Source organism: Bufo bufo, chromosome 4, assembly GCF_905171765.1.
Source record: "Bufo bufo chromosome 4, aBufBuf1.1, whole genome shotgun sequence".
Taxonomy (NCBI): Eukaryota; Metazoa; Chordata; class Amphibia; order Anura; family Bufonidae; genus Bufo; species Bufo bufo.
Genome location: NC_053392.1, coordinates 257,185,356 through 257,200,025, shown reverse-complemented (window position 1 = coordinate 257,200,025; position 14,670 = coordinate 257,185,356). Strand labels below are relative to the sequence as shown.

At 41.3% G+C, this 14,670-nt stretch overlaps 1 protein-coding gene across 6 annotated transcripts in view; it reads right to left on the bottom strand.

Moving 5' to 3' along the window:
* Positions 1-14,670, bottom strand: part of MYOM2 (myomesin 2) — a 446,804-nt gene that overhangs the window by 404,997 nt on the left and 27,137 nt on the right. For 4 of the 6 annotated variants that reach the window (XM_040428545.1, XM_040428541.1, XM_040428544.1 and 1 more), the window contains exons 3-6: positions 12,075-12,194; positions 9,335-9,545; positions 4,203-4,360; positions 362-454 (exon numbers count right to left, since the gene is read on the bottom strand). In XM_040428545.1, the coding sequence (XP_040284479.1) occupies positions 362-454; positions 4,203-4,360; positions 9,335-9,545; positions 12,075-12,194 (582 nt within the window). The remainder of the gene's footprint in view (positions 1-361; positions 455-4,202; positions 4,361-9,334; positions 9,546-12,074; positions 12,195-14,670) is intronic. The other 2 variants (XM_040428543.1, XM_040428546.1) reach the window with 2 other exon arrangements.

The window sequence follows — 14,670 nt, the reverse complement described above, 5'->3', positions numbered from 1 at the left end:
TGCACTTTTGTTCTTGGGGGAAATAAGAAGCATCTAGCAGCAGGTTTCTCCCCTCTTACCATTAACTACATATAAATGTTTGGCCACGCCAAGCAGAGGATCGGGAGAGATAGCTGAGCACTCGGTTGACAAATATGTCATGTGTATGGCCATCTCGATGAATTGTATTCATGTTTATAAAAGCAGCACAGTTTGATGCAGGAGTCTTATCATCCCGCTACTAAACAAGCTGGAATTTGCACTTTTTGATTAACAAAAGATCACTTCCTCCCTCAGCAGTTTTCTTTTAAAGTATAATACCAGTCATGCGATAACTATAACATACACATAATGCAAAGAATTACTGGCAAACATTATTTACCTGTATATTTCCAAGCTGTTTACTCCATATTTGCTTTCAATTCTGTACTTTCCTGGTTCACTTGCTGGGCTAATCAAACTTTCATTCTTATACCTAATGGAAAGAGTAGATTCATTTCAGTAAAGTCAATAGTATCATAATCACAGCCAAGTTAATTTTACACGGTCTCAGGGTGCATTGACATATAGTAATCTGCTTTTGTATTTCATTGCAACAAACAATTTAATTATAGATAATAGCTAGTTTGCAAGAGGCAGTGTCACCTTCTCATGCAAATCAAAATTGAATGTGAAGATAACACTTTGTAAGTGTCCTGAGTTTCCAACAGCACAAAAACAAATTAAATGGGAAATTAATCTGGAAAATGAATATTCAATTTACTTTTCAATCATGTTTATTATTATTATAGTGGTAGAAACCAAGAAAGCGTTTAGGTTCATCAATAACATGAAAATAATAATTCCAGATAGAGTCTAAATTAAAGGAACATTCCTTCCCTTTAATTATCCTGTTGAAGGTGCCACCAATCACCCAATTAACAAGCAAACTCTTGTTAATAAGGTGACAGGATCATTGATGACACCAAAATCATTGTTTCTGGGCAGCAGATCATCTTGTGTAAGCAGTAACCTGCTACCCAAAAATAATGAATCTGTATGGGGACAAGCAATCGTGCCTATACAGCAGAGGTGATTGCTTCGTGTAACTGCAGTGTTCACCTCCTCTAATGAGCAGGCAATTATCAGGACTGAATGGTCTGTCCCCGATAATTACCTGCTTGGTCGGTCTGTGTAAATGGGCCTATATAGGCACAATAGCCACGGTCATCAGCAATGACAGAATATGTCCAAACTCTTGGGTGACTTTTGGATGACAGTGTTGTTCTATTATCATAGTGTTTTTGTGTGATGCAGGTGTAGCATTTTATATGCATCTGGTGGCAGCATTGTCCCATTGTCATGAGCAGCTGAGGCTTCAACTGAAGTCTGGAAGACAATGAGAGATCTACAGAAGGTCCTCATTCAGGTAAATTCATACAGTGTAAAAACTAAGAAGGTAGCTCTGAAGCAGCGCTGATAAAGATTGTGTAGTCCGCTAAATGTATTTATTAGTCTCTCACAAGATTGAGCTGTAGCTGGTGAGAGTAGAGAGGGGGATGTGAATGAAATTACAATAACTGCCTCAAAAGTGCGCAAGAAGGGCCATATTATATCAAATTCAATCAGTACTTGCCTCAATGATAATATAGGGGCGATTCAAAGCAAGCCAGGTTGTATCTGCTTCCCCGCTACCTCCGCAAGTGACTGTCAGGCTGCCGCGATGTAAAGGAAGCTGAAGACCTATAGTGAGATTTACATCGCAGAAACCTGGAAGTCACTTGCGGAGGTAGCGGGGAAGCAGATACAACCTGGCTTGCTTTGAATCGCCCCTATATTATCATTGAGGCAAGTACTGATTGAATGTGATATAATATGGCCCTTCTTGCGCACTTTTGAGGCAGTTATTGTAATTTCATTCACATCCCCCTCTCTACTCTGACCAGCTACAGCTCAATCTTGTGAGAGACTAATAAATAAATTTAGCGGACTACACGATCTTTATCAGCGCAGCTTCAGAGCTACCTTCTTAGTTTTTACACACTAATACTGGGACATAGGCAATAACCCGGGTAGAACCCAGCAGCGACATTATTATGATTAGAACTATTTATAACGACATTGGCTCTTGGCGGCAGCCCGGGTATTCCATCCTTGACAAATTTATAGAGTGAAGTGGATTCTTCTTGAATCAAAGGTAACTTCTATTATTGTTAAGGTTAAAACAACATGTTTTGGACTTGGTCTTTCTTCAGAGCATTTTTTATGACCGGAAGAAAGACTTAGTGGGTCATTTATTAAACAGAAATACCCCTATATTTGGGGTATTTCTGGTGCAGATTGCGGCACAAAGGTCATTTGCACCGCAATCTGCAACTTTTCCCGACTCACGTCAGGTTTTAGAAAGTGGGTGTGACATAGGCAGGGAAGGGGCGTAGAAAATGGTCTAAATGTTAGACAGCTAGGAAGCTGTCTTACATTTAGAAGCTGCTGTGAATCCGCCGAAGTTATGTAGAAGTTGGTGCCTCTTCATTTCCAGAAATGAAAGCTGAAGTGCAGAGAGAATAGACAGGTGGTGCTTATGGCTAATGAGCAACAACAATTGTATGTAGTCTGCTACATTACCATTGTTTTGGCCAATGGTTGCCGAACCACTGTGCCAACTAACCAGTTTACCCTTGGGCTATTCCTGAGGGTGTTGTGCTGGTAGTCCCCTGATTTTCACCCTTCATCCTCTATACAGAGATCTTTGCTGCAGGGGAGTCACCAGGCTGCTACCTCTTGGAAAAATCTCAGTGTAAGGCCTCATACACACGACCGTATTTTGTTTCCGTGTCTGATCCGTTTTTTTTTGTGGATAGGATGCGGACCCATTCATTTCAATGGGTCCACAAAAAACGCGGACAGCACACCGTGTGGTGTCCGCATCAGTATGTCCGTTCCGTTGCTCCGCAAAAAAAAATAGTGCATGTCCTATTTTCTTCTAGTTTGCGGACAAGGATAGGCATTATTACAATGGATCCGCAAAAAAAAACGGACCCGCAATTTGCAGACCGCAAAACACATACGGTCGTGTGCATGTAGTCTAATTGGCAGCTAACCAACAGGGGTGAGTGACACTGTACAAAGAACCAAGGGATCTAGCAAAACATATAGACAGAACCAGCCTGAGGTCAGGCAGGCAGAGTACATGTGAATCTGAGAAACAGTCCTAGGACTAGAGCAGTAGACACAGGGTCAAGATCCAGGCAACAGGCAGAAGAGGTACACAAGCAGACCAATAGACAAGGGTAACAGGCACATGTCAGATGGCAGACAGACAAACTAGGAAGTCAGACAGAACACCTTCCTCAGACAAAGTGCTTATACTGTAGGTCCTTCACAGCATCCAGCAAACTAGTAAGACCAGAGAGAATCTGTTGCTCAGGTTGCCTTGTCCATCCTTTCTGTACTTCCATATAGCTTCATTCCTACACACACAGCTGAAGATCGTATCAGCTGTATGTAGGATTGTTATTCTAACAGGCAAAGCAGAGAGGATTGCCGAGGCAGCTCTTTAACTAGGTGCTCTGAAGTAGCTAGTCTTGCTGTGTGATTAAGACGGGTTTTGTGTGCAATAATAGTTCAGCAGCCATTTGTCCCCCTGATCATTGCTACCTAGAGAAAACAAGCCATTATAAATAATGGTAGATTTCTAGGAATGTGTTTACAATAATAAGTAAATACAAAATATATTAATACTTATTATATAATAAGTAATATTTCAGTATGTTCAATAATTTTATTTTATTATTTCCCGGAGAACCCCTTTAAGTTTAAAAGTAAAACTTGATTTAAGATTAAGAATAATCCTTTCATGACAGCACTGTAATCAATTTTACTCCACTGACGCCGACTCCAGCTCAGCTCCTGGGGAAGATCTGTAATTGCAGTCCAAATACCAACATCTGACAAAAGGTTAAAAAAAACTCGAATGGAGATAAGCAGAGCTCCTTAAGACAGTTATACCTGCAGATAAACTAATAAAATATTACATAGAAATAAATACACTCTGCTGCTGGAATGGTCCATTTAATTCCAATATATATGATGTTCTAAACCATTCTTCTATTTAATAGATTTCTATCATTTTCAATTACTAATACGTAGATAGTCGCTTATCTACGCATATGTTACTTCTATATTTGTTACTATCTTTGGAGCTATGTATGGTAATTAGGCGGCATGATTTTTTTTGTACTCACCACTGTACGAGAGGTGTCGGATATCCTTGGACTGTAAAGAAAAGCTTCACAGACATGCCTTCCCAAACAGTATGCGATCTGAGACGGACCAAGATATCTGGAGCACGGCTTGTACATTCTTCATGGATTAGCCTCTGTAATGCCAACTTTTCATCTACCTGACAGAAACAACAGGGTGAAGTTGGTAATCATCCGGTTAACCTTCTACATATGTCACCTTCATGGCCGGGTTGCCAACCTGATTGTTTAAATTTTTGGTCAACTTATTTAAAATTCGCAGACAAGTAATCATTTTAATGGATGAATTTGAAGACTGCGATACCGACGGTCCATGCTCTCCATGCTTACCCCATCTCCCACTCCAGTGCCCATTGTGTCCCCCAGTTAATTCACAAAGTACCCCTTGGCAAATGCAATGGCGTGATCCCAGGGAATTTATTTACTTACAATTAGTCAGTTGACTATTAGACGCCTTTATTTTGCTTTTGCCTCTTATTAGTTAAAACATAGCTTTTATTAGCAGTTTGTTTTAAAGGAATTGCAAAATTGCTAGTGAGACTGTTTAAAAATATCAGCAGGTGGCGCAGCTTAGTTTATCTTGTTTATTTCATCTAATGAGAAATCCTTCCCCTATTACATATATCTCTACAGGGGAATATGGACATGCAGCATTAGGTATTATGCCGGTTCGTGCGCGCTTCAGCCGGTCCTTCTTTATCTGCACTGTCACTATATGATATCAACTGCTTTATAGATATTCTAAGTTGTTAGTTCATGCAAAGCTACGCTATCTTCAATTTTGACTTCCCGTCCTCGAACTCTGACGGCTTACTGGATTTGACCCTCAGCTGCTGGACCTCTACTGACCTCATTAGTTGACCTCATGCTGCCAGACCTTTCGATTGATCATAGGATCGAACAAACTCTGGCTGCCTGTCCTTAGCCTGTCCTTTGACTATGATTTTGCCTGTCCCCTCAGTGCTTCCCAGCTTCCCACCAGTAACCCATCCGGGTCAGCTGTCATTGAACACAGAATACTGCCACAGTGGGTCCACAATAGCTGAGTTACAAAGTCAACAATAAATCCTTAAATAAGTGCAATATGCTAAGTGCTATACACCCCAGAATACTATCATGAAGACATTAACAGCATTTACTGTGGTCGGTAAAATGGTGAAAATTACAGTCACAATAATCGAATAGAAAAGTCCCTCCAGATTTAAAAAATATCACAAATGCTGGGAAAAAGTGGAGAGTTTATGGACTGACCAGCAATTTACGGACCATTGGTAAACCCTGCTTCATGACCATTCTTTTTTCTAATTTGGAATCTACTTTTGTAAGATATTGTGAGGACAGGTAAGTTAGTGAGAACAATTAGAAAGCTCTCTTGATACGCGATAAATTGGTTCGGTAGTTATTGGTGAATACATGTTGAACCCATGTCGGAGCTTCTGACTAGCTGAGAGGTGCACTAAGTGGCAGTGGGCACCACTTGCATATGCTGTTTGAGGTGATAAATTCCAGCCACAATCATCACTTCAGGATGCCGCACATACCTGGAAACTTTCCTAATGTATTCACTAAGTGATCTAATTTAAAACATTTTTCTGATACTGTGAAAAGTCGACAACCAGTCAAATTATAAAAACATCATTGGTGTCGGGTTTGACCTGTGAGTTTCCACTTCACAAAACTGTCTCCTATTACTGAATTTGGGTACCTAACCAAACCCTCAATGAGTATATTAAAGAGAACCTATTGCCACTCCTGACATGTATGTTGTAGTAACTACTTGCATTCCCCATGTAATAACAATTCTGGAGCCTCTATTCTTACGACTCTATGATGTGCCATTCCTTCATTATTCCTGCTAGAAGTTATGAATGAATTCCCAGCAGTCAGTAATAAAGGTCCATCCGGTAGAGATGTGTCCCTGCACAGTCTGACACAATCCAATTAGTGCTGCCAGTGTCAGACTGTGCAAGGACACCCCACAACTGGTACAACCCAGTTGGTCCTTAATTATACACTGCTGGCAACTCTTTTATAAACTACTAGCAGGAATAACAGAAAATTCACACAACATGCGGTTACATGCTTCAGAATTGGTATTACATGGGGAATGCAGGTGGTTACTAAAACAGACATGTCAGAAGAGGTGACGGGTTTGTTTTAGAAAGAGACCTGAAAGTTTTTTCGAGGATTTTTAGGTTATTGATTTATTTTATTTTTTCAAAGCCTATAAAAGTAGCTATTCATATTATTGTACTAGGTACTGACCCATTCTTAAAGCAGCTGTTCAGACTGTGTTTAAAGGGGTTTTTAAGGCTACTTTCACACTAGCGTTCGGGGCTCCGCTTGTGAGTTCCGTTTGAAGGAGCTCACGAGCGGTCCCGAACGCAGCCGTCCAGCCCTGATGCATTCTCAATGGAGGCGGATCCACTGAGAATGCATCCGCCTGCCAGCGCTCAGCCTCCGCTCCGCTCAGTGAGCGGACACCTGAACGCTGCTTGCAGCGTTCGGGTGTCCGCCTGGCCGTGCGGAGGCGAGCGGATCCGTCCAGACTTATAATGGAAGTCAATGGGGACGGATCCGTTTGAAGATGACACAGTATGGCTCAATTTTCAAACGGATCCGTCCCCCATTGACTTTCAATGTAAAGTCTGAACGGATCCGTTTGCATTATCAATGCATTATCCGTTTGCATTTTTTGTTCATGGTTATGCAAACGGATCCGTTCTGAACGGATGCAAGCGTTTGCATTATAGGAGCGGATCCGTCTGTGCAGACACCAGACGGATCCGCTCCTAACGCAAGTGTGAAAGTAGCCTAAGTTGTATAGAAGTAGATATTTTACAGTATACCCATTTAAAATATTAATACACTTCCTCATTAGTAAAGTAACTGCTGGTAACCCTGGTTCCTCCCTCAAGCTTTAAAAGGAGTCACCAACCTGACCGGTTTTAAACAGATCACATAGTTCAGTGGGAGACAAAGACATAACACAGATGGTACCTTTGTTTAATTTTTCAGATCCCCCAAAAAGTAGTTTTTAGGATATGCTAATGAGCTGTCACAAGTGCCCAGGGGCGGAGAGTTTGCAGAAAGGACCCAAGTTTTCCTGCCTCACTCGTGCCTAACTCCGCCCCTCAGTAAACTACAGCCAGCCCTGTGGCTGTGTGACATCATATTTCCCTATAGGTCGTTCGCTCATCGCTGCTGGGCCCGGGCATGCGCAGTGCGCATGCGCCTATTTCACGCCAGTAACTGGCACATGCGCACTGCATATCTCTGTGCCTCTGCCCACAGTGAGCAGAGCACTGCACATGTCCGGGCCCAGCAGCGATGCGCGAACGGCCTATAGGGAGATATGATGTGACACAGCCACAGGGCTGGCCAGCGTTTACTAAGGGACGGAGTTAGGCACGAGTGAGGCAGGGGAATTTGGGCCCTTTCAGCAAACTCTCCGCCCCTGGGCACTTGTGACGGCTCATTAGCATATCATAAAAGCTACTTTTTGGGTGATTTGGATGATCTGAAAAATGAAACAAAGGTACCATCTGTGTCATGTCTTTGTGTCCCACTAAACTATGTGATCTGTTTAAAACCGGTCAGGTTGGTGACAGACCCTTTAATCCTTCTTTTTCATGTCAGTAAAAAGTTAGGTACTGTATATACAAGATGCACTCTGGGACTGGAAGGTGAGGAGCTTATTGAAGGGAGTGATCTCACATAGAAGGTTTAAGACATCACAGCATTGTCTAAGGGTGATGCAAAATTTTTATATACAGTTTTTATAGTGTCTATTTTCAGATACGTTCTCAAATGACTATATGATCTATGGGAGATGCAGCTTATTCCAGGAATGTTTTGCTCTTTTTAGATCATAAAATGACAGGTAATAGCAGCAGTCTCCTCCGCTAGCGAGTAGGTGGTTGCTGGAAGGGAACGCTTCGCTAAATGTAATAGCTCTTAGGATTCAATCCGGAAGAAATCAATTGTAAAACAGACATAAACAGACATAAACATTGGTTGTGTGAAATAAGATACAGGGGAATTCAAATCCTTGATACTTGGAGTCAACTGTACCATCATGATTTATTTATTTTATGTTGTTTATATTGCTCCAACACATTCTGTAGCACTGTACAGAGATTGTCACCACTCACATCAGCCCCTCAGGCCTCACGATTCCCTTTCCTTATCTCTCACACACATTAGGGTCAATTTCAATGAATCCGATTAATTTATGAGTGTGTTTTTGGAAACTTTATACCCAGTGGAAACCTACACCTGAACCCCAGCACTGCAAGTCAGCAGTCAGAAGTCTCCTGGTGTGTCTGATCCTGTATTTCCCTAATAAAATCCAGGTCATTAAAAGAAGTATTTGGGTAATAACTCTTACCATAAATGCAATTCCCTTATACATAAGTGGTCCACTTGAAGGCTCCCACTATCTCAAGCATACTATTGTGGTATTATTCTTTCTGCAAAGGCGTAACTGGGCCCCAATGCAAAATTTATAACAGGATCCTTCACCTACCATGTTCCACTTATAAGGCTACATGCACACAACCGTGGTCCGCAAATTGCGGATCCACAAATAAAACGAATGACATTCCGTATGGCATCCGTTTTTTTTTGCGGATCCATTGTAATAATGCCTATCCTTGTCCGCAAACTAGAAAAAAATAGGATATGCACTATTTTTTTTGCGGAGCAACGGAACGGACATACTGAATGGGTCCGCATCCTATCCGCCAAAAAAACGGAACGGACACGGAAACAAAATGCGGTCGTGTGCATGAGGCCTATTACTGTTAACCTATTATGTGATAGAGAGTCCTCTGGAACCTCTCAGGCATCTAGGCTATTTTAGCTAATATATGCTATGTAAGCTGACAGCAAGGATCATGATGAATCTAAGGAGGCATTCTTTGTTTTAGAAGATCAATTGCCATGACTGCTCTCCATATACAAGAAGTGCCGAGCTGTCTTGCAGTTTCTGATCTTATGAAGCAAGATATTAACATTGCCCTATGCTCTTATGTTCATATACTCATGCAACTCTAAATGATCAGGGCATAGTTCTAAAATTGTGTATAGGAGGAAAACAATGACTGACTTACCATCCTTTGAATAGACACTTTATCGAGCTGTTCCCTTGCCAAGGCCCGTGCGATGCGAACATCTTCTTGTAAGAAGGCAAGCTCTCTGGAATAGTGAACACTTCGGTCATAGCCTCTATGTTGCTGCTGAGACCTGTGCTCAACTTGTTGCACAGCGTGTTGCTCAGCATGCTGCTCAGCGCGTTGTTCAGTACGTAGCTCCTGTGTCCTACTGTTTGGAACATGCAATGATTATTTTTTTTTAAATACTAATATTTCACAGAAGACTTCAGTGGATTACTATTTTTTAAATTCTGCAGCCCATGCTTTGAAGGAAACACTGTGAACAAACACAGAACACAACACAAATGCTACATAAACTAGACTTTATAGTGTTAAAATAAAAATAATGGAAAAGATGACAGGATTTCATGAAAGCACCAAGACAAAGATCCAGAAATGTCAAGCCATAAAGGCTTTTCCACTCCTTTTAAATACAGTATCTGGTTGGCTGGAAGTTCTGGAGCTACACAGCGCTGTCCATTGTGTAGTGGACGGAGCTAGCTATTACAGTGCTGCTCCTATTAAAGTGAATGGAATCAGCACTACAGTAGCCAACTCCATTCACTACACAATGGACAAAGCGTTATAGTTATGGCACTTATTTCTGGAGCCAGAGCTACTCCAAACCAGCTCATAGGCAATGGTGCGGGGTGGTCGTACCCCCACCAATCAGATATTATAAAAGGGGTGGACAACAACGTGTAAGATATACATATATATGGACAGTTCATCTAAGTTATTGAAGCATACACCTTACAAATTATAAACAGAGACAAAGGCTGCATAAAAACTTGGGACACTATAACTCAACAGCATGCAACAGTAAGGTTACAATATTAGTCTACCATGAAGCCACAATGCATTATTCATAGTATATGCTAATGCATTAGCAACAGATATTTTTCAGTAGCACATAAAAAATAAAGTATGTTGCATTTGTATTCTTAAGCATGAAGCCTTTAAGTACAGAACCATATGACGTGAGCTACATCACGTTTGCAATCAGTTGGATTGGTTTGTAATGCTCTCAATTGAATTTACATGGCTCCCGTGAGTTTAAAAGGAAGAAGTCAAACATAAAGAAAAATGATAAGATGGATGATTTGCACAGTGATGAAAAATAAGTATAAGAATAAGGCTACTTTGACTCAAGCAGCAGGACGGATCCGACAGGCTGTTCACCCGTCCTGCCGCTATTTCGCCGGACTGCCGCTCCGCCCCCATTGACTATAATGGGGACGGGGGGCGGAGCTATGGCGCAGCACGGCAGTGCACGGCGAGAGGACGCCGGACTAAAAGTACTGCATGTCCGACTTTTTAGTCTGGCAGCCTCTTACCGCGCACTGGGGACGGAGCGGCAGTCCGGCGGCACGGCGAGATAGCAGCAGGACGGATCCGACAGGGTGAACCTGTAGAATGGTATGGCATATTCTGAAGTTACCTTTCTTAAATGACTTATTTCGAAGATCTGTTAAATTTCACTTGTGTGTCACAGTAAAAATGGTTACTCATCAATGGCTTGATATGTGACTCCACATACACTGTAGTGCAACAATAAATGTGATAGGTGAAAGCTCCTACTGAAGCTCTAGCCATTTTAAAGAGGCATTATAAAACTGAATCTGGTATGCCTAACACAACATATTATATAATTGATTATAATCAAAAATGTCACAGTGGCAAATACTCTTTAAAGAGGACTCAACAATTTGGAAAATACATGATGAAGCATGGTGTGCGCTGATTACAAACCCAATGCCAAAGCAGTGATTTATTGTTTGATTTATTTGTTTTTATGGCATACCTATATAAAAAAAAAAAATAGAGACCATAAAAAATGTTGCTTTGTATGAAACTTACTTACTCATTGTGTTCTATACTAGTCCAGATGTATACTGTAAGGCTACTTTCACACTAGCGTTGTTTTAATCCGCCGTTCAATTCCGACACCGGAACTGCCCGCCGGATCCGGAAAAATGTGTGAAAACGGATTACATTTGAATCCTGATCAGGATTTTGATCACAATGAAAAAATGCATTGGAAAAAACGGATCCTCCATTTATGGACTTTAACTTTTTTTTCACATTTTTCGGGTTTAACATGCAAAAGCCGGATCCGGTTTGACTGAACAAACAGCTCCGGATCCGGCGTTAATGCAAGTCAATGGGAAAAAGACGGCGTTCAGTCAAAGTGTTCAGGAATTTTGGCCGGAGGTAAAAATACAACATGCTACGTTTTTCTGAAAAGCCTGATCAGTCAAAAAGACTGAACTGAAGACATCCTGATGCATCCTGAAGGACGGACTCTCCATTCAGAATGCATGGGGATAAAACTGATCAGTTCTTTTCCGGATTTGAGCCCCTAGGACTGAACTCAGCGCCGGAAAAGAAAAACGCTAGTGTGAAAGTACCCTAAGATCCTCATAGACTTCTATGGTATAGACATTTGCAAACATTTGTTTGGCTCATTTAAATGAGATACCTTTTTTTCCATTAACTGTAGTTGCAGTCTCAGCCCATTTTTTTTAATCAATAGCTGTAGTATGTTAACATGCTTATGTTACCGGAAAGATGAAGTTGACATGGCTATTAAGTATTATTATAAAATATTAATTGATAGTTTACTATAAAAAACATTAATTTATCACATTTTAAGCTTGTCTCTAGCTACTCATGCATGGTACACAATACCATGTACCTTTTTCTAAATGTAGGGACATAGTATTCTTCAACATCTCTATCAGCCCCACAAACACATTTTACTCTGGAACCCGAGGAAATCGAAGAAACTTTTTGAGTAGAAGCTGAACTGCTTCTTCTGTAGTGACAGAGAGAGGAAATTATGTTGCACATACCTATTGCACCTCTGTGACATCACCACTGGTAAATATACTGAATTAAATCTATACAATACACCATCATTTTTTATACACTTCAAATAGTATACAGTATTACCTATAAGAAGATTATTAAGATATCTTTATCATTAGATACATTGCACTAATGAATATTACTGGAACATGTTGCTAAAACTAGTAAAAGTGAGCTGCTTGATTTCTGCATCCTGCATGTTTTCCACTACATAGGATGCTCCAGAATGCTGTTAACTAGAAAACCATCAGACTGGCTGTCTAATGGCTCAGTCTTTCTCTCTATTCTCCTGATTTTATCATAAATCAGCTGATTTTATCATAAATCAGCTGATTTTATCATAAATCAGCTGATTTTATCATAAATCAGCTTAGCTCAGAAGACGAGGAAGATTGAGATCAAGGGCCTGGAGATTGAGCCATCAGACTACAGACAAGCTCTCTAATAGATTTTGTGAGGAATGTGTGGAGTTATTAATCTAATTCCAGCCATGATCTAATTCCAGCCATTTGCTGTCAGCTAGCAGAGGAAGCAGACTCCACAGGAAGCATGGCTTCAAAACAGACCATATGTTTACAGTTCACATCTCACTCGGCCACATGGGCAACTCAACTTCCGGAGACCATCAGACATCACGGAACCGGGGGTTCATAAGGAATTATGAATTGCCCGTCCATCACATACCTGTTACATATCTGCAATCCTGGGACCAAGAAGGGCAGATACAGATATCTCCCAGTAGGAATCTAATAACAGAACCCAGCTGGATACGGTGCTGCCAGAACCATCTCCCTGTGATCTTCCGGTGAGGAGCTATGATCCATAATGGGTTTTTGGAGTCTGAGTTGCCTCACCGGACAAAGGGGAAATGAGATTCTCCCAGGGGGGAGTGGCCAACTATAGGTGAAAAGGCCCATGCAGGCCAGAGGCCAGCATCTCTCTGAAAGGGGCCACATCTTGTAATGTGTTTGGGGAGACCTGTAAACTGAAGACATCACTGCCCCAATGTGACTACAGCTAAGGATTATAACAACCAAGAACTCATCATCATAACAAAGGACTACTCATTCGACTGGTAACTAACTTTTGCTCTGTTTAACCCTGTTTGTACCATGTCATCTGTATTTTCACATCTGACCAATTTATATCTTCTGTGTGTATATAGTGTTATGTCTATTGCGCCCTTAAGGCAATTAAATATATAATTTAATCTTGCGCTGTTCTGGTATCTCGATCACGAATCCCCACGTCTGTGTTTTGGCATAGTTATAAGCTACCTAGGGTTGATTCCTGACCCAATATAATCCCGCTAGCGGATCGGGCTTATATTAAACAAGGAACCGGTGGCAGTCTACGCTGTTTTACTAAGGCAATGAAAAGGCCCTCTCAGTTTGTCAGGTTTGTGAGTGAGTGTGGAGTCCCGCCGGAGGTAGCGTGGACCACCCTCTCTCACTCCCTGTGCCTCCCTGTGCCTGCATGCACAGGAGGTGTCTGTGTAAACTGTGCCAAGCTGACCTTAAGTACTCCCAGGGAGGGGCGTAACGTCACGTCTTGCTAACCAGTGACAAAACCGTGCCACGTGAGTTCGACGTAGTTGAAGTCAGGCGGGGCTGCTATCTGCGGTATTCCTTACAGATTTGCTATATATTAAATACATGCAGGCTACAGAAACCAAACAGTTCAACATTTTAAATAAAAATCCCAAAAATTATTTTAGCACAATTTCAATGAGATTGAAAATATTTTAGCAATGGTTGTGCATGAAAATAAAAAAATAACACTACTCACCATTTTGGAGCCTGCAGGTTCCAGCGCTGCGCCTCTGGCCTCTGCTGACTCCACCAAAGTTTGATGTGCCATCTACATGCACATATGCACATTACTGCTGTCAGTCAATGCCTCCGCGGTCACGTTTGCTGCCACCACAATATGATAATCTCAAAAAAAATCCAATACTGCTGAATTCTTTGTGATTCATGTGTCACTGTTGCAGCAAACATGAGAGTCACGCTGCGACCTCATTTATGCCTATATGCTAAACTGTGATCTTTGGTAGATGGAAACAGAGACGGATAACCAGACCTGATCATGTGCTCTTTGCTCTGGTGCACAGCGTGTTAAGGAATACTGACACACAGCAGATTTGTCGCAGAAATTTGTGCAAAATGAAATCGGCTCCATTCTTCCGAATCAGGTTTGACAAAATCCATGTGCTTTCCACCAAAACAAACGATCAGAAATCTGTGCAACAAATCTGCTGCATGTGAATATACCCATAGAATTTATCACCTGTGTCAGGATGATAAGAAATTTGGAAGCAGTTGGATACATTTCTAACTAAAGAGGTAAAAATGAAAGCACCTTAAATCCGACAACCCATGTAACCCATACCATTTTTCTCATTTTAATTATATTTCATTAAA